Genomic DNA, 20250 nt, shown 5'->3' on the forward strand with positions numbered 1-20250 from the left:
CATATAGAATTACATGTTCAATAAGCTGCTACTTGGTACTATTTCACAATTTTACTTCAATTCCCATGAGTGCTTGCGCTTTTTACGCACAGACCCCTTCCGTGACGTCACGTCAATGTGTTTGGATTGTCAACCAATTGGAGCAAAACAAGTCTATAGTTTATTTAAGTCTATTATAATTCTACTACTACTATTATTACTATTAATACTCAAGCTGACCACCTCTAATACAGAGGTGTGTGGTGCGATGGATATAATACAGATTTAGCTTTTTATTTATGTTTTCTGTCCCTTAAAACGCAGTGAAAGAGTTTGGAATCGCAATAGATCATGTCACATTTTTGACTTATTATATTTATTTGAAAACAATAAAAACACACATGAAAGCATATATTGATAATAGAAAAACTATATAAAAATTGGATACATCATTTATAATTCCCTATAATTGAAATATTTGTATTATCCTGTTCTATGTAAATATTGCTCTTCATGTGGCACTGGAAAAGGTGGGACTTGCTGGGACAAGTGACAGGGGCCTAAATAGTATTTTATATTTTGACTGAACAAAAGGAATAGGCCTACTAATAATTGTATTTAATATTCATTTTATTTGGCAGGTTATTTAGAAAATGTACACAACATGATACATACACAACATCTGACTCGGAGTTTAAAAAAAATAACATTCACATTTTTATAAAGATATGTACATCCAAAATGACTTTCGTATTTTATTTTAGAGAAGAAAAATACACAAAGATTATATATAATCCGGGATAATAAGGGCTATACATGTCAAAGGTGTGATAAATTACAAGAGATAAATAAAACATAGATTTAAAATGTACAGTCTGATTGTTTTCATTTGGGAAACATCACAGTTGTACCAAATCTTGTGTGTGGTTTCATCCTTTGGGGAATATATTAGATCCCTATTGCTTTCTGGTCATGTCATGTGACTTGGTGGAAATATCGCTCCAGTTTTTGATGTGAAAGTGTCACAGTTCTGAGTCCTCATGAGCTAACGGCTTCAGTGAGCACCTCCGCGTCCTCTTTGGTGTCGGAGCACTCGGACGGGATGAAGCAGCCCGAGTCTCTGGGGCAGTCGCTGTCCTCCTCCTGCTGGCTGTGGGTCGATTGATCCTCTTCTGTGTCTGCTACATCTTCTGCGGAGACCAAATGAGAGCAAACGATTATTCAAAAGTTACCAAATTGAGTTAATGAGCGTCAATTTAAAAGGCACATGGCACGTTTTCATGTTTTTCTAATTGTAAATTTGTTTGGTGAGATAATCCCTGTGGTACATGGGTTTACGTCAGGCATTTTGCAGTTTGAGAACGCCATTTGACAAATACAAGTTGAAAATGACAGAGCTGAATCCCTCTGTGATGTCATCAATAAGTGACATGCCATCGAAAATGCAACTTACGCGCAAAGGACACATTTTTCTCAGACAGTTTAAACAATCACTTAACAAAATAAAGGTGTTATCAGGTATATCAGGTTATATATGTTGTCAAAACATAACCCCTGTGTAATTTATGTGGATTTTGGCCCTTGTTTACAGTCTGGTTGCTCAGTAACGGTTGTGGAATTACCTCTACCTCTGCTGCCCATGTCCAACCAGGAAGTACAATTATAAACATCACCAAAATAACAAAACGGGGGAAAAATGGTTTGTTTTTGTAAAATCTTAAATATGTTTTGTCTAAGCTGTCATTTGCACTTTAAGTTATATCCAAGAGAGATTTACTTCTACAAATCTCATCTTAATTTTGTTCAGAGGAGATTTTAAAAGCAAAATATGTCAGATGTGGTACTTGAAAAGAATGGGAACTTTGGATAGGGATAGGCTACATTTCCGTGTGTTGTACTAACTTCCTATTTGCATGTTGTATTTGTTTTGCCACCTGCCTAAAGCCTGCGGATGTAGCTACAATCCGGCATATTTACATGTGTTCAATAAAGTTGTTCATTCATGCGCATTGTCCCTATCAAATAAATAAATAAATAACCATAAATAACCATAAATAGATACTAACATGCAACAAAGCGCACAATTTTATTAATTCCTTTAACAGGGAGCACTAATCCTCATGCTGTCAAACCACTAAACTAATGGCGTCTGTGGAGCTTGATTAAATGATGCGATGTTATGTGCGTGAAGAGCGCTTGGCTCGGTCCCACTGAGGCCTCCCATCTGCCAGTCACAGGCTCCAAACACGGAAAATAACAATGAACAACTGAACACGGCATTAAATACAGGACGCACAAAGAGCCAAAACAAAATAAAAACAAATTTAAACGTGAATCACTAGCATTGCTACCTTTTACGGTTTATTCTTTTACTTGTAGCATTATATAAACAGACAATCTACTGAAACACGTAATAAACGATTTGGATTTGATTGATATTTGAACAATATTTTTTCAAGCTTTTGTTTTTCACAGAGTCTAAATATTTCTTGGTACATTTTAGTGTTTTGTAACTTTGTCCATGTCATTGTTTATGTCATTGTTTTTGATGCTTTTATGTGCCGCTGAGCTTTTTGCACATGTTTTTCTATGTTGGTTTTAAACTGCAAATAGCAAATAAACAAAACAAAACCTTCCTTTAATAAAGCATGAGCAAAGACTTGATTCATAATGAACAAATACTTTACAAAGAATGTTAAATCACTCCTGAAGCCTGAATCATTCTTAGTAAACCATTTATTCATACTTTATTAAGGCTAATTGAGGTGTAGTTATTATAAATTGGTACCTCAATTTGATAGCCTATGTCCAAATGTAAAGGTTTAGTTTTCATTTTGACTTGCAGCTTTAAAATAAATGGACGTCTCATTCAGATTACAGGAACACCTTCTGCCTGTTAAGCACTTTCTATCTGAGTCACAGGAAATCACTGATAAGCTTCTCTTAATGGGCATAAAGCACCAAGTTCTGAAATCACATCTACACTGCACAATTTTTCATTTGTATTTGTTGATTTTGCTTGAAAGTAAACTTATTAAAAACAGCTAAAAGCCCTTGAAGTTACAGCGTTGTGACATTTCTTTTCTGATGTTGGCACAGCACATCACTTCCTGTCTGAACACTGACTGTATTAGTCATGAACCTCAAACCAAACAAACCCTCTCACTCATCAGTAAATAAGAGACTTTTGCTAAATTTATATGTGCATTTTCCTTCATAGTTGCAGCACAGAATGTCCTTTTCATTTTTGTGACACACTAACAGATAGTTTGACTTCCAAATAATACAATTGCACAGAATCCTATCTTCAGATGCAGAATAAATAACATTTTAAGAGGTGTCCACTACCTTTTTGTCTCCATTATGATGTTCTTGCTTTGCTATAGTGTAATGTAATTCAAGTTAAGTTTGTTCCACAGTACGGCATTAAACTCAGCCAGCTTGCTTTTATTCAATACATTTATCAATATTGAAAAAAAAAAACCTGTATATAATAAAATAACCCTTGGAAAAGCTTTGAAATCTGACCTGTAACTCGGCCTGACTGCTACACCTAAGAAGTTACATAAATGCACCTTTGATGCTTCCGTGTGATAGAGTTTTTACTGGTGAACATTAAAACATCTGTATTTGGGGAATTTCCCTGATATTTAAATTAATTTTCCAGCATCTGACTCTCTAGTTTTTCAAATGAGCAAACGGAAACAGCACTTTTTTCCATTGTAGTAAAATAATCAAGGCAACAAGAGACTTGTTCGCAGATCTTTGAGTACTGATGTTGCTGTAATAAAATAAAGTGTACAAACAAATGAGACTTGAGTTTGTTCCTCTGACCTTCAGCGTAGTGGAGATCAGCCGCCACCAGCAGCTTGAGTCTGTGCTCTGGGTCTTTGACGTTGAGCTCGATCAGATGTTTCTCCTGAAGGTGCCTGAGGTCCTCCACAGTCTGGTATCCATTCAGCAGCAAGGCAGAGGCGTATTCCTGCAGGAAAAACAACAACGAGTCGTTTACCTGATTGTACAAACTGATCTGTAATGACTTAATGACCAGTGATGGCGTCTGTGTCACAGCATGAACACTTTGTAACTGAGATCATTTAAGTATCTGTCAATCAAAAGTGGTCCTAGGACAGAGCACAAATGGACCGTATTGGGAAGAAACACAATAAATTCACCAAAGATACATATTTAGAATTATATTTTGAAATGGGTAAATTTTATAAATTGGGACATTTACACCGAACATGAATAGGACTATGTTAAAGTGCACATTACAGGTCGTTATGATTGTCAAATGTTGACATTATTTGGTGTATTTATACCTGTTGTAAATATAAATGATCATTTTACCATAATCAAGTGGCTATTTGTGGAGAAAAGTTGAAAAATCTGTGGAAAATTACAAGAAGTGACATCACACCAGGGACACTCATTCCATCCTAAGTTTATGCATAATTTACACTGAAGAAACAACTTTTTTGACCCATTGAAAATTAAGGTTAGTATATCGCTGTGTCTAAAATTAATTACAAAAAAGAATCATGTTTTGAGCAACTGTATTTTGACACATAAAGATGATTTAATCCTATGTTTTTCACACTATAATATAATGCAACAATGTGAAAGTACTTCAAGTATTCATAAAACAGTACTCTGATTGGACCACGTAACGGAATAGGTTTCTAAACACATAGATTTTAATGTATTCAATATTCTGTAAACAAAATATACTTTTAAATGCATTCCCTCCATCACATAAACGGATCCTCGAGCATAAAGTTAGTTCTGGTTTAAAATGTCCAAATTCATCATTAATCTTGTCTTCAGATACAAAAAGAAAATAAATCATGACTTATCTATTGATTTTCAGTTTATTCCGATGGTGAACTTTGACATTAAGTGAACTATGACCTCACCTCCAGATTGAGCCGTTCCAGTAACTCGAGCAGAGTTTTGGGTCGTGGCCTCTTGCACACTTTCTGCTGTCGGATCACTGGGGTTTCTTCCTCTTCCTTCTCTTCTTCTTTCTCCACTAAGACATCCACATAGATGAATTTGAAGTTGCCCACTTTGTTGTTCAGGATGCCCGTCCAGATGCCCATCGGAGGCTTACTGATGATGTTTATAATGTCTCCAGCCTGAACGAATAACAAATGGAGTTATATACATTCAAGTCAAATTCAGGTTTACATTATGACTAAGGGTGCGTTCATACTTAGCCCTGGTTCAGTCCTGGTCCTGGTTCAGTCCTGGTCTAGTCTTGGTTTAATTTGTGGGTTTAGTCTCAGTTTAATTACAGTTTTAATGTGATGATGGTGCAAGTGTTAACGCACCCTAAAGCAATGGACAAAATCAGAACTAAAACAGGGTGAACTTGGCCTGAATTACTACTTAAAGATGCACTATGTAACTTTCTGGTGAGCCACGTGCTTGTCTCCATGAAGATGTTACTGCTTTACCAGCAATGTTTCACAATATGGTATTAAATGGAACTATCTTACAGGTTAAGATACTGGTCAGATCTGCGGAGAGGCTTTTTATTGACCTTGTTTTATTAATAAATGCAAGACAGCAAGTTTAAAGATGGCAAATGCCAGTTTAAAGTGGCCGCACTAACCCTAATCCTAACCCTTGCAGTTGAGGAAAGTTTGCTTTGCCTCAGCACAAATTGTAAAAGCAGCTCTTAGGGTCAAACTGAGACCGATGTGCATTGTCTGCATCTAATTATTGCAGTGTTTATTGTTTAACCTCCACAAACCAGGAAGTGCTTTACCGTGACTGCAAAACTCCTCTCTGGTCTCTGAAAGTCGTTAAAAGCGCTCATAAACTCATCATAATCAGGATACTTTGAATGCTTAGTCGTGAAGAACGACATTGGACTGTTTCACGCTTTTAAGCCAGTAAAAATCAAGTGCATGTTCTTTAAATTACAAACCAGTTCGACAATTAAACTGCAGAGGATTTATCTCCTTGTATGACAATATAAATACTAACTGTGCTTTGAACGGAAGGCCATGATTAAATGAATAGTTTAGAGTTTTTCACCTTAAGCTTGAGAGAGTCAGTGTCGTAGGGGCTGGGCACAAAGTCGGTGTGGACGCGAGCTCTTCCACAGAACCGGCCCTGGTACGAGCCGTCCTCCTCCAGCTTCACACTGTCTCGTGGAGCTGAGGTCACGGACTCGCTCACGCCACCTGAACACACACACGACAACAACGTCAAAAACAGTCTAAAAGGTGATTTTGACGCTAAGGAAAAGATTTTATACCAATGTTGATACTGCATTGATGATTAAAAACAGAATAGAGTGTAATTTTCCACACAGTTTCTTCAATATTACCAGTACCGTGTGGTTTTATACTACTGTAGTTCTCTTAAATGTTGCCCTATTCGTGTGATTTCTTTCAGTATCTAACTAGTTTCGATATTAGTTGTCGTATCAAAATACAACCGGGCTGAGCAAAGGTAGTACGGTAAATTTGTAATAAGGGATATGAACAAAGAAGAATAAATCACTGTAAAACAGTGTAAAATATCAAAATCTTAACAACTATCTCCCGAAGAACTTGTGCCAGTTTTACAATAGGAAACATTGACTTAATAACTTAATCTTTGAGGAGTTTCTTGCTATAGTTCCTCTTGTAACTTTAATGTCCCTCTAATAAACATTAATAAGAGTAGATTTTTTTTTTTACAATCCCTTCAGACAAATCACATCTGGATCTTTACCAAAACATCAGACCAACGTTAGGGCTCAGCATGTTCTTAATAACATTGAATCCAAATGACTAAATGTATGAAAAGCGGCGTTCACACTTCACTATAACGTTTGTACACAGTTGTATATTGTAAATACTGACTGGAGCAGCTCTGTGCGCTGTAGAGACTCTCCAGAGAGCGAGCCGAGTTCTTCTCAACTGAAGGTCCACTCTCCGCCTCTCGGTCTGTGTCGTCCCCCTTTAACAAAATGACATGAAAACTCTGTTAAAAGAAAGAAAGAAAATATCTAACAACATGACAAAAGACTGAATAAGGATTAAAACATTTCTGCAGATAAGTAGAACTAAAGTAGTGCCAAAACATCAAAAAATATTGATTTATCGTTATACTAAATTAGATGATACAGTATCGATATTGTGGGCTGCTGTATCGATATATCACCATTAGTAATTTTCTTTGTATAGTTTACCAAATTATTTTGTGACAGCACTACAAACTTGATTATGCAAAACATCTGACATATTCACAGTTTCGATGATTATCATAACAAAGTATTGGGTTCTTTAAAAAATAGTGATACACTGTAGAATATCATGAGCAATATGTTGATTATCACATGCATCGCAATATTTTGATGTTATCGTATCGTGAGCCGTTTATCAAATCCTGAGGGAGCCTGTGATTCCCAGGAAATCATTCGTAAATTTGTATTTTACACGTCTTTTAATTATTAAAAAGTGAAAATTCAAGCCTAGTTAGTCAGTATTTTTTCTCTGGCCTGTAAAAGATGATGATTGAGATGTAAAATGACCACATAAGATTACGAAAGATGAAATTTCATGTCATTGTGATTCCGTTTTCCTGCTTGATCAAAGTTAAATTCAGCAGACAGGATTTATGAAACACTCAATGCCATTTTGAGCATACATTCAAACATTACAAGCTCAGTCCAGAGCAGGAAAGCAGATAGAGTTGTTAAGAGGAAATCGTGTAACATCAAAGTTTTTGCAAACCAAAGCTAAAAAGGAACATTGCGTATTTCCCCTTCTGCTTATCTTATCATGAAACCACCTCGACACCTCAAAAGGTTCTGAAGAAAACAGCACCAGGTCAGGGATGTGGGCGGCCAGTGAATGTGACAGAGCTTTGAGAAAATATCAATCGTGTTTATGTTTATGGGGTCTGACACTGTTAAAGTCTAATAACTGTCAATTCTGCTGCAACCAGGTGCAAGTTTAAACTTAAACGGTAAATGAGAGTTAGCTTTGACTAAACTAAAGATACAGACAATGATTTGAGTCTCTTGTGGCAAAAAGGTGGACATCTATGAAGACGAGGCTCTGTAAACTAAATAATAACATTTTGTGTGTCTTGAATCGCTTACTGTCTCTTCAGAGAGCGACTTGTTGTGTTTCTTGCCCATCCTTTTGCTTATGGTCAGAGAAATCCCTTTTAATTTCTTCCCAAATCCAGCAGATTTGTTTGGATCTGAAACCTCACTCTCTTCTGTCACCTGCATATAATAGGCCAAAGATACAGATTTGTTAATGAATGCATAATCATAATGTACAAGCCCAAAAATGTGTAACATCCTGTGCAAAGGGGACTTTTTAAGGTTTGAAGATTTATGTTTTCCAGCACAACATTTACATAAAGCATTTGAGACAAGAAATATCAAAATCCCCTGGAGGTTGTTTTATTTATTTTATTTATTTTATTTATTTTATTTATTTTATTTATTTTATTTATTTTATTTATTTTATTTATTTTATTTATTTTATTTATTTTATTTATTTTATTATTTTATTATTGTATTATTTTATTATTTTATTTTATTTATTAAGAACAATATGATGTTTTCTGCCCCTTTTTCAACTTTTACTTAACACTGATATTTTAAAACACATTACAATAAACATTTGCAATAAAGTAACAGACATTGCAAACAGATTTTGCGGCTTTTATCATAATAACCTAATCTTCTTTTTCATTCATACTTATTATGATATGTTTTAATGCAGTTTTTGTTCTTGATTCTTTGATTTCTTCATCAAGATCATTCCATAAATTAATTCACAGAAATTTATTACTTTGGTTCTGAATCTTTTTACTGCAGTGAGATTTTTTTATATGACAAAACTGATCCAAATGTGTTATGTAACTGTCTTTTATTCTAAAAAAGCTGTGTATAAATTAGAGTTCAAACCTTTAGAAACAGAAAGTAAACATGTTATAGTCCTAATCGTGATATCACTTCCGTCGATTCAGCAAATTTACTGAATCAGAACTAATACAATTTTGTGTTTCTGGAAAGAAATGGTCCCTGAAAGTCAAGTTTGATCCAAGCTTTGATCCAAAGCACTTTTCCGTGTATTACTTTTGCGTTTCTGTAAGTGTTTTGGTGGTAGTTTTGACTCTTTTATGCATTTTGTGTGTTTAGGATGAATATTGATTGTATTTCCTGTTTTCTTTTCTTCAAACTGCCAGTTTTACAATCAAACAAACAAAGGTGCACCAACCCTGTCTGGTCCATTTTCCGCTGTTCTTGAAGGTGAATGTCTGTCAAATCTGCCAAAGCTTGTGGAACGCTGTGGAGAAGGAAACAGGAAATAGGGTCAAATGTTGTGCGCATTGATGTGTAAAGACAATTTAGGTACAAAGTGACAACCTGATTTTTATAGACCTCCACCACATTTTTTCCATGAACTAAAACCATAATCTCTCCCAAATCTCTCCGTCCACACAGAAGCGGAGCCACAAAATAATTATATAAATGAATGAATAATCCCTGGAAATCCTGGTAGAATATGAGCCATACTCCTAGACAGACTCCAGACAGAAAGCTCAATTCTTCTACAGATGAAATATGAAATCACCATCAAAACAAATGTTAGTGATGGTCAAACTGTGTATCAATTTGTTTACTCCTGATTTATGAGTTTCAGTTTTATTTTATATCAACGTCACTCTATAATAACTGGTATTTGAGTCTGGCAAATTCAGTATAAAATGTTCATTATGTTTGTAAATGTGTAAATGTGAACTAAAGAGATACGTTTAAAATGGGGGGTGGAGTTAATATGCTTCCTTTACTCCTTTTGAACATCGCCCTTAATATTATTTTTTTCCTAAATATGATATGGTAATTGTGGAAGAATCTTAGAACGTGTTTTTAAGAAGAGAAATTGCACATACTTTTTTCTTTTTCTCCCCTTTTAAATGTTCAAATAAAAACATTGTGTCTATAGATCAGTTTGGACAGCAGGAAGACGTATTCAAACGTTACATCAAACGATAAACTACACAAACTTTGATCAGATCCGAGTTTACAATTCACACATATTTGCATAATTTACATATAAAAGTTTCTAAAAGTTGTATTTTGCCTTTTTAAACATATACCTAGTCACATATTGAATATTTGTGGCTGTACATACCTTGGGTTTGCAGCTTTTTGCCTTGTCTGACACATTGGACGCTGCCCTATGCAACATTTTCTCTTGTACTATACTTTTCTCACTAGTACTGCAACTACTACTTATTACTACTTCTACTTCAGAGTGTCCTGGGCTCGTCTCCTGCGCCTCTAATTACGGTGGAGTGTGAATTGAGGTCTGGGGCTCTGGCTGTTCGGCTTCCTTTGTGCAAACAGGATGTGAGGCAATAGATGTTGGCTGCAAGAGTCGCTTTGAAGGGAAAAATACTGCTTAGTTGTGCATTTGTGGCATCGTGCAGAAAATGTCACGAATCCCGTCTAAATACCGTTTATGATTTTGTGGTTTGGTTGTGTCAGTTTGTACCAGCATCTGCATCATAATGTGATTCATTTTACGGTTTCGAAAGAAGGTAGCGGAACTTCAAAACATTACTTCACATAATTGTAAGAGTAAGAAATTACAGCTAAAAATATACATATTTTTACTCATACTTACAGTTTGGTTAGCTATTTTTTTGTGAAATAAACTGCATTCTTTTCATATCACAGACCAAAAAACCTCCTATTGCTGAAAATCCTCTAAATATACAAATGAGGAAGTTTGTTTTGGTAAGTGACGACGTCGGACAGTTTTTCATTCATTTCTTAAGTTTGGGGCGAGGACTTTTGAGGAAGTGCTGAAGTATGACAAAGAGCTGTGCTGAATGTTGCTTTATCGTGTTGTAAATTTGTAAATTCTTAAGTGGAGGAATTTTCCCTTCTTTAAAAATCATGACCGATATTTAAAATTTAGGACACGGTTTTGTATTTTAAGAGTTTGTCCTTCGCTTGACTGCTGAGTTACTCTGATGTCATAATGGATTTGCCGCTGTGTTTACAATGTGGCAGATTTCACGCACAAAAGAGAGAATTCTGGAGACAAAAGACATCGTTTAATCTGAGCGCTCGCAATCACCCGCTCGAGCCTCTCAATCCAGATTAATAACTGCAGCAGCCTGTTTTTCTGAGCGCTCACATTTGTCTCGTCATGTGAGGGAGAAAACATGTTTCTTATGTGAATATGACCAGGAAGATTAAGAGAATACATATAGACATAGATAGTATGAATGTGTCAAATAACCATAAGGTCAAACGAGGCTTAAAACTAAAACAAATCTATCAATAAATCAACATTTACCGGTACATAATGTTGTGAATGCTGTTTGTTAAGATATGCAACATTTGAATATTGAGTGTATCGTTTATAGTGAAAAATGCCACAAAAAGAAATGAATAAAAGTAAAAATGAACGAAATTTTGTTGTCGATTTCAAATACAGAAACAAAAAGGTGACATTTCTGCCCTTTTATGATTCACTTTACAGATATTTCACATTTATCTGATAATTAGACCTCAACCTGATAATTAGACCTCATCTAATACATTCAGACCGTTGTCAGGACACTCTAGATATTCATTTTTGTCAACATCACCCACCACTAGACTTGTTACAACCGCTGATGGGAAGTGAATAGAAATTAATGGAATAAAAACTACTTATTGTTACATGTAAATGAGGTCGTGTACGTTATGTTGTCATCTGTTTGTGCCGATTGCTTTAAACCCAGGGGTCTTTAACTCCTTATTATGTCCAGTGACGCTGCACATCAGGCTGCATCTATAGGGATCTTATATCGCTCATGGATCATCCTTTTCATCTTGGACAATTTTCTCTAAAGTCATGTTAAGCTCAGGCTTTGTGTCGCCGCGCTGCACGTGACGCTCATCCGCTCAGAAAGGGTCAGAAGTGAAAGACAAAGAGCCTTTAGGTCGATCTGTGATGAGCTCAGGCCTCACAGGAAACGGGACCATCGCACCTTTTATGATTAAGTATTACTCATATTGCACTTGATTGTACTGGATTCAATGAAGACACAATGCCAATGCTATAAACTGTTCACCCGACATGAAGCTGTGAGTTTGTGTATGTTTCTCATGGTTGAACTGAGTATATTATGTTCAGTAGTAGAAGAAGTATTCAAATGTGTTCTTAAGTAAAAGTACAGATACAGGAGCAAAAAAGGTACTCAAGTAAAAGTATCACATAATCAACAAAATCTACTAAACTAAAAGTATTATTAAAGAGTGATGATCTGTCCTGATTTTTTTTAGTCAATCAATTTCTTAATATTTCTACAAGTTTACTCAAAGCCAGGACTTTAACTCAAAACCTAAAGCAAAATGTCACCATGAATGTAATAAAAATAACCCTTCAAACCATATGGAAAGTAATATCCATTCCAAACATTCTAATTAAGTACTGTGCACATACTTTGTACTTTTATATTATGTAGTGCTTATGACCCTGTAGTATGTGTATAGTAGTAGTAGTACAAATAGAGTACAGACTTACGTTTGGCTGGGACAGTTCCACATTCGTGACGGACCGAGACACTTTGGGAGGAGCTGGAGGTTTACTGTCCCGTATGAGGCTACTGTCCAGCGAGGGTCCGAGCCTCTGCTGCCCCTCGTCCCAGTCCTTTACGGCCGTGGCAGTAAAGTCCTGGGACAGGACGCGGTACTCTGTGAGGGGCCGGCGGCAGGTGTGCGGGACGCTGCTCCAGAGGGGACTGAGGTCTCCTGGGTTACTCCAGCGCTGGGCGTGTGTGGGCGTCGCTCCCCCGGGAAGGCTGACTTTGTCCAGGCCACGTCCAGGGGTATGATTCTCTTGAGCAGGAAGTGTGGAGCACTTGTCCAAATATGGTCGTCTGTCGCACCTGTACTGAATGTCCAGGTCGTTTGGAGAGAGAAGGCTCATGGCACCGGCTGGAGACTGCACTAAATAAAGAAAAACAAATGATAACACTTTATAATAACTGCACATATTCCTGCTTCAGTAAAACATGAACAAACAAAAACTTCATATTCCACTGTGAACAAATAGTTTATTAAGAATCATTCACTTAACCAATACTCTACCTCTAATTTCTATCACTTAACCTGAATTATGTAGTTACTAAGCCTGAATCTTCCTTTTACATGAAGAGTGTGAGTGTATGAACAGTAGTATCAGCAGAAGTCACATATTAGTCATCATGACACAGAAATGAGACTATCAAAAGGGGTTTATAAACTCTACTTTAGCGTTACTTCAGCTTGTTTTGTGGTAAATACCTCTGGAGTGGTGCGTCTTCTTTGACCCGTCCTTCCCACTCTTTGTACCTTGTTTCTTCCCAGTCTTTTGGCCTCTTTTGGCAGCATTATTTTTTAATTCATGTCCACTGCCCTGAAAATAAAGTTGTCATAGCACAGCAGAAAATGAGGTACTAATACTAAAAATAGCACTTAACAACTACTCTGTTTGTGCTCTCTACCTGACTTGAAGGTGTTTTGTCCTTTTTCTTGGTGCCAGATTGATACGCTCCTTTTCCTCCTTTGCTCTCCGCTCTGTTTTTTACCCTCTTCAGTTCTGCAAAACAAAATATCAAATTAAATCTTTTACCTCTTTGAAAGATAAAGTGTGTCAGCGTTACCACTCACCTTCATTGTGGTGGGAGATGTGGGTTAAATCCTCTTGACTTCTGGCTGGTTGCCAAAAAGTTGCATTATCACATCCTGGACCATCTACAATGCAACAGGACGAACAAAATGAAAAAGAATTAAGAATAAACACATAAATTGACCTTTACCGGAACTAGAATCTTGAAGAAAGGGGTACATTTACTTCCTAATATGAATTATTAATTATGTACATGTTATGCTCTTATTATTTTAAGGAAAAAGATGAAAGTTCCACAATATCTCTGCATTTATAAATAGTCAATCCACTTACCTAAAGCCTCATTGTCTGACGCAGACTTGGATATGTGTGTTCTGGAATGAAAATGAAACGAGCGCATTAGATTTAAACTCTGTATGTTTGTTTCTAATCATCCTCGGTAATCTTAGCTCGCTATATTTCTACGTTGTGTATCATAATGTAAGGCAATATTCAGCTGTTTTATAGGCTGTTATATCAAAGCTAAAGCAGAGAAGGTGTTGGCGGCTCGGTATGAGTAGGTGGGCTTCAAATCCTCTTACATCAACAAGCGTTATAATCTGCACTGAACAAATAAATTACACATTCATCACTTTCAATTAATCCCAGCCATAGACGTTGCCAGGGCAGTCTAGTCCACCGGTTCAATCACTTTATTGTCATTGTAAGCAGACAATTAAATAAAGTTTTCTGGTGTACTGACAGTGACGAGACAATGAACACAAGCATTCTAAAATCTAAGACAAAATGCAATATAAAAAGTCCAATGCGCAGTCACATTTGGCGCACATAAAAGCTGCTTATGTTTCGTTGTAAAGATACACAACTTTTTCTGTTGTGGGTTTTATCACCTGCTTGTGTCCATAGAGATGTCCAACAGAATGACGTGTCTGAGTACAGCATGTGGCATTTTGTGCTCGATTACAGGGGATTCGTTGCTAAAATACCTTGGAAAACAAACTTACTGTGAGCCAGGTTGCCTTTCCGCAGATCTGACCTGTAACATGGCCTTCACCCGTTTGTCTTAATGGAGATAGATATATTTAATGCCATACTGAAGAACACTGGAGGTGAAGGGACTAAAGGCCTTGCATATTTCTAGGCTGTTGTTCTATGTTCTGTTGTACTGTTCTGTTATTATATTATTATAGTGTAATAACTATATTTCAGTCAATGAATAGATGGATTTTAACGTCACTAGGCTAAGGTCAGTGCTGCGGTCAGAAGAAGTGATACAGATGGAGTTCAGTCGGCAGATGCAGGGATTAACCCTAAGTGAAATTAAACAGTGAACCTTTCAAGCCATAGTCTTACTACAGCGTATGGGGAAAGCCCTTTCACTATAAATAGGAGCTTTTCATTAGTGTCGGACGTATTCAGCAAAACAAAACAGGCAAAAAGCCTTAGATTCAGACAAAGTACCAGTTGTTTTTTTACATGGATGATTGGACATAAGAGGGTTTCAACTTTAATGTCATATGTAGTGAAGATGATGATATAAACTCCAATGCTCTGACCCTGTTGTCCTTTTTCATTCATATTGCCATATTCTCTTCTTAAATATCAACCATTTTTATTACCAACGGAAATAGTAATTTGGTATTTTCTAAACTGCCACTGGTCACATTAACTCACCTTCTTTTTTTTTTATTGCCGGTGGTCGTGTTCATCTGAGACATGTCCTAAACACACACCCAAAACACAGATTATCACAAATATTACAAAGATAGTATTGTTATCCTATATTTGTCCAGATTAGATTCAGGCCCATTTCATTTATGTAACGAGGCTAAATTTGGATTTTGCAGCAGCTGTCTAACGCTCCATCATAAGGGGTTTTAATCAGCTTTTGACACAGTTCAATCTGGTAACTTTGTCCCTCATTTGTAAAATTGCTTGTGACAGGAATTCTCTCTTTCCAAATGTTTTCACACAAAGAGCAAGACTTACAGAGCTCACCGTGTTTTAGAGCTGACTTTAATGGACTGAAATGAGAATACAGAAATGAATCAAATGTTTAAATATCACAGTCTTGGATGAACTAAACCAGGACTAAACCAGATGCCCTGAACTGTGCAAATGATATAACAACAGGACTTATTATTGTTTGATTTTTATCTTCCACAATAATGTTTAAATCTGTACGGTATATTTAATGCTTGCTCCTTGCAGTAAAAACAACAGCAAAAACACACACAGAGAAGTGCAAAGTAACTCTAAAATTGACTGGCCGACTATCTAAAAAAAGATACTCTTTCTTTGATGATCACGGCACAAACTTTACAAAATGTTCCTCTTTCTGAGAACAAAAAGAGCTAATCGCTGCAAACTACAGTGAATCAAGAACAAAAGACTTATTTCAAGTAAAAGCAATTTATAACTAATAACTAAAGGAATAGACCAGGACCAAGCCAGAATTAAACCAGGAACAAATCAGAATTTAACTGATTTTAAAGTATATAAGCCAAAACTAAGAGTGGGACTCAAACCAAGACCAGAACAGGACTGATATTGGACCAAACTGGTGCTGAATCATCATGAATCAGTTGCAGTCGCCGGACCAAACAACATAAACACATGTAGTAAATAAAGCGTACCATAGAAATAGACCTCCCGGATCCTGTCCATTTCTTCTTGTCGTCGAGCAGCACCGCAGGACTGCCCGAGCGACTCACAGTGCGACTGCAGGGGCGACTGGAGGCCCGGCTCGGGATGGGCTGCGGCGGGACGTCTCCAGAGCTCTGCACCGCCTCGTATAAACTGTCCATGGACCCCTCCTGATGCACAACGCACACAAACACATCACAACGAAAAGGTTTAAGCTGTTGGCTATTAAACAAACCGAGTCAAAGGAAATTAAAAAATAAATATAATATGATTTGAGTCATGGATGGGAGTATCGGTATCGAAGTATCATCAATATATCAATACCTTGTCAGCGGTTATCAATAATCAATACTGTTATGCAAATGTTGATACTAATAAACATATTTACATCATCAGTAGCAGATCTGGGTCTGTTTATCATCATCAACTCGTTTTATCATATACATCTTTAAATGCCTTCCCTCATAAGGTTAAGCTAGTATCGTATATCGTATCGAAAGAAATTACCCATCCCTAATTTGATCGTGATCTTAACCATAAACCAGGGCAAAACATCTGTATTTTGACATTTCTGCATAACATTGTGTCTGCTTCTCAGCTTAATATGGACAGTGTTGAATGAACCCATCATGTTAGGCCTGTAAATAGCCATCATATGATATTAAAGCACAAATTAGGGTAGATTTACCTAATTCTTAAAGTGAAAGTAAAAAGCTTTATCTTATATATTCCATGAGCCCGTTGAAATAGCTGTTTTTGATGCAAAAAGACAGTTTTAGTCATTTTGGGCAAACGACACAAACAGCTGATGTCATATTTTGGCAGGAATCAACTTTGATCTGTTTTTAATCACTCTGAGCACAAAATGTTCGAACTGTAATCAGATTTTGGAAAGATTATACAGATACAGCATCATATTTTCAGCATGTAAATACAGTTTAAAATGGCTTGTCGTCTGTGCATGCAGAGCAGGAATGAAACATGTCGGATAAGATTTTGAATAAGCTTAAAATGTTCTAGTGATGCACAGTGCTTCGAGGAACGTGAATCTTCAAGTCATTTTCTTCAGGAGTAATAATCTCATCTTCTCTGGGTTATAAATAGATCAGAACATACACATTATAGATATATCTTTGTAATATTATAACTAAACATAATCAAACTTACTTAAAATACATTCTCAAAGTGAAATGAATATAATGTTAGTGATAAATACATTAAATAATTCAACCAAAATGAGAACAAAATTGTATATTTTATTTGTATCTGATTTTTTTTGTTATATTATATTTATTTGAACACTAAAGACTTGTAGCTCGCTTCTGGACTAATGGCAAAACAACCAAACAATATTATTTGTAACTGAATTAATTTGCAAATGTATAAATAAATGAGTGCAGTGGCATAGGCTGTAGTGACTTTGACATTTACAGCTAATGTTTTGAACTCTCACTGAACTTAAAGACAAACGGAGCCCCCTGATGAGTCCACTGGTGTTGTTTATTGTTGCCTCTTCATAATCCTGTCAGCGATCGGCATCTGGTGCAAGACGAGTTCCTACGTTCACGCCTGTCCACGTGGAGCTGTGCATCTGCTGCAGCATCTGAGGCGCCATATGGGACGTCCCGCACGCGCCACACTTCACTTGGACTCAATTCACAACTCACTTTCTCCTGACAGTCTACAATAATTAGATTTTCTGCCAAATATTGATGTGCAAATTGCAGACAAGCTGACGACGAACAGAAGAAACACAAACAAAACTGGGTAGAATAGTGGAAAATGACTTAAATAACCTCAGTTTCTATATTATTCCTGTAATGATAGAATATGCACTTGACTGAGTGTCTTATTTAAAGGTGTACTACATGCAACTTTTCAGGTGAATTGCATATTCCACTCACAGTTAGAATAAGTAGTAATTAGAATTTAGTAATTGAGTAAATGCAAGATAGATAAGCTACTTTGGAACAGCAGGATAAGTAATAACATCTCCTCGGAGACAAGTAGGTAGCAGACCTTCCACCAGAATAATTACCACCTGCATGATTACATCATTAGAGAGTCAAAATCATACTTCTGAACATTCTGGAGATAGTTGTAAGCCGTAGTGTAGAAAATTGTAGTAAAATGAAAGGCATTTCCATGAAAACAGAAAACCAAGAGACAGGCTCGCTCACAGTAAGAGTGCAAGTTTTAAAACTCCAAGGACCTCAGGGACCAGCCTCCTGCTGGTGCCAGAGTCAGGACTAAACATGGGGAATCTGCGTTTCAGTTTTCTGCAGCTAAATTCTGGAGCAGTCTTCCTGTAGATGAGAGACAGGTGTCCACTCTGACCATGTTCAAATCTAGGCTCAAACTGAAAGGATTGTATCTGTACTCTTCTCTTTTAAAAGTAAATTTCATAACGATCCTTTTTTCATCTGTTTATATTGTGACTATAATGCACATTTTCCTGTCATGTAAAGCACTTTACAAATGAACTTGCCTTGCCTTTTACAGTGCAATCACAAATAAAATAAAAAAGTTTGTACTGGGGCTTGAGCTTGACTTTCAACATGTTTTTCTGCTGCTGCACATAACCTCAGATTCCATACCAAATCTGACGACCAAAGTTAGTTTTACAGAAGTCAACAAACGGTATAGGTGTATCTACATAACTGTTCCCCACAGAGAAGGCTCGGCTGGATCTGCTGCATGAATCGTCGCTTTACTTGACCCTGCACACACCTGTGACCTGCCCTGAACCAGTGCCAAAGCAGCATCAGCAGCACTTACCAGAGAGAAGCAGAAGAGGTTCATGTTGGAGCTGGTCCTGGAGGTTTTGGAGCAGAGCCCGGGTGCAGGACGGTGCTGTGGCCGGACACAACAGCGGCTCAGTGTGAGAGTCGTCCGCCCGCACGGGTCGCCTTCTGCTGTCTTTCAGATTAATACCACAGTGAAATCCCTGCACTAATCCAATAGATGGACCACTACTCTGCGGCTAAAGCAGGCTCACTCTTGACAACACGCATACTCTGGCCCAAAGGTGGCAAGATATGCATTGCGCTTGTTTCCACATTTTATCCTATTGTGTGTAAGGAGTGTAGTTTAGTAGGGAAGTTGTAAATTGGAAGAGAATTGGCCTCCCTGTTTTCCCCTTATATACTCCCTTATATTTAATGAATCCTTATGTTCAAATAAAACCCATCGTATTCATATGCCTACACTTTTTTTATTGACGTGATTGCTGTAATTGGTTCACAAGGAGCTTTAGGGACAACCAGTGTCCTATGCATGGAAAAATGAAAATAATAAAGCTTAATTTATGGGCACTTTTACTTTAAAAGTGCTGCGCAGTCAGCGTCAGAGAATATAAGCCTAAGCTGAATATAGAGTGAGTGACAATAACACACAGGAGAGAAAAAGAGACAATGTCAGACTGTCAGAGAACAAGCAAAAGAATATAGCCGCAAGCGGCAATGATCGGCCCTCGCCACGCCGCCGCCACACCGCCGCCACGCCGCAAGAGGAGGGGGCGCTAACGTGCCCCAATTGTCCTTTTATTACGCCTACTGCTGAATCTGTGACGCTGTCACATCTTCTCCCCTTTGTTTTACCATCAAAAAGCTATTTTATTTTGAATTCTTGGCAAAATGTGCGGCTTTGCCGCACAGACACCGTGACTCTTTGAATGAAAATGTGGATAACTTTTGATGGTCCTGAAGATGAGTCTCACCAAATTTCAGGTTAATATGTCTAACGCCCTGGGAGGAGTTTGTGAAAGTCTAAAGTGTAAACATGTTCTGGCGATTTCCCCATTGGAATAACATGAAAGGTTTCGGTCATCGTTACGGCAACGCCATAACAATTATGACATGGGTCTCATTGACTTTTTTGATGGGGATGCCAAAATTGAGTTGTGTGTCAAATTTCATATAATTTCGCAAAACTAAACATTTAACCTCCATATAAAATCTGTAGGGGGCGCTGTGGCGCCAAATGAATTTAT

The 20250-nt window shown here is 37.1% G+C and overlaps 1 protein-coding gene across 2 annotated transcripts; it reads right to left on the reverse strand.

Moving 5' to 3' along the window:
- Nucleotides 1–594: 594 nt before the first annotated feature.
- Nucleotides 595–19205, reverse strand: samsn1a (SAM domain, SH3 domain and nuclear localisation signals 1a). 2 transcript variants are annotated; one of them, XM_072453984.1, is made up of 15 exons: nt 19038–19205; nt 16250–16429; nt 15288–15334; nt 13947–13987; nt 13655–13738; nt 13489–13583; nt 13289–13400; nt 12528–12952; nt 9219–9287; nt 8084–8212; nt 6840–6936; nt 6025–6173; nt 4896–5117; nt 3814–3961; nt 595–1169 (listed from the first exon to the last, which is right to left on the reverse strand). In XM_072453984.1, exons 1-15 carry the CDS (start codon nt 19059–19061, stop codon nt 1018–1020), a joined length of 1974 nt encoding a protein of 657 aa, XP_072310085.1. In that variant the 5' UTR covers nt 19062–19205; the 3' UTR covers nt 595–1017. The 2 variants fall into 2 exon arrangements, with proteins under 2 accessions (XP_072310085.1, XP_072310093.1); XM_072453992.1 differs by having other exon boundaries at nt 6025–6169; nt 6839–6936.
- Between the last annotated feature and the right edge of the window lie 1045 nt (nt 19206–20250).

This window comes from Eucyclogobius newberryi, unplaced genomic scaffold, assembly GCF_026437365.1.
Source record: "Eucyclogobius newberryi isolate DKJ021-1_F unplaced genomic scaffold, fEucNew1.0.hap1 SCAF_10, whole genome shotgun sequence".
Lineage (NCBI taxonomy): Eukaryota > Metazoa > Chordata > Actinopteri > Gobiiformes > Gobiidae > Eucyclogobius > Eucyclogobius newberryi.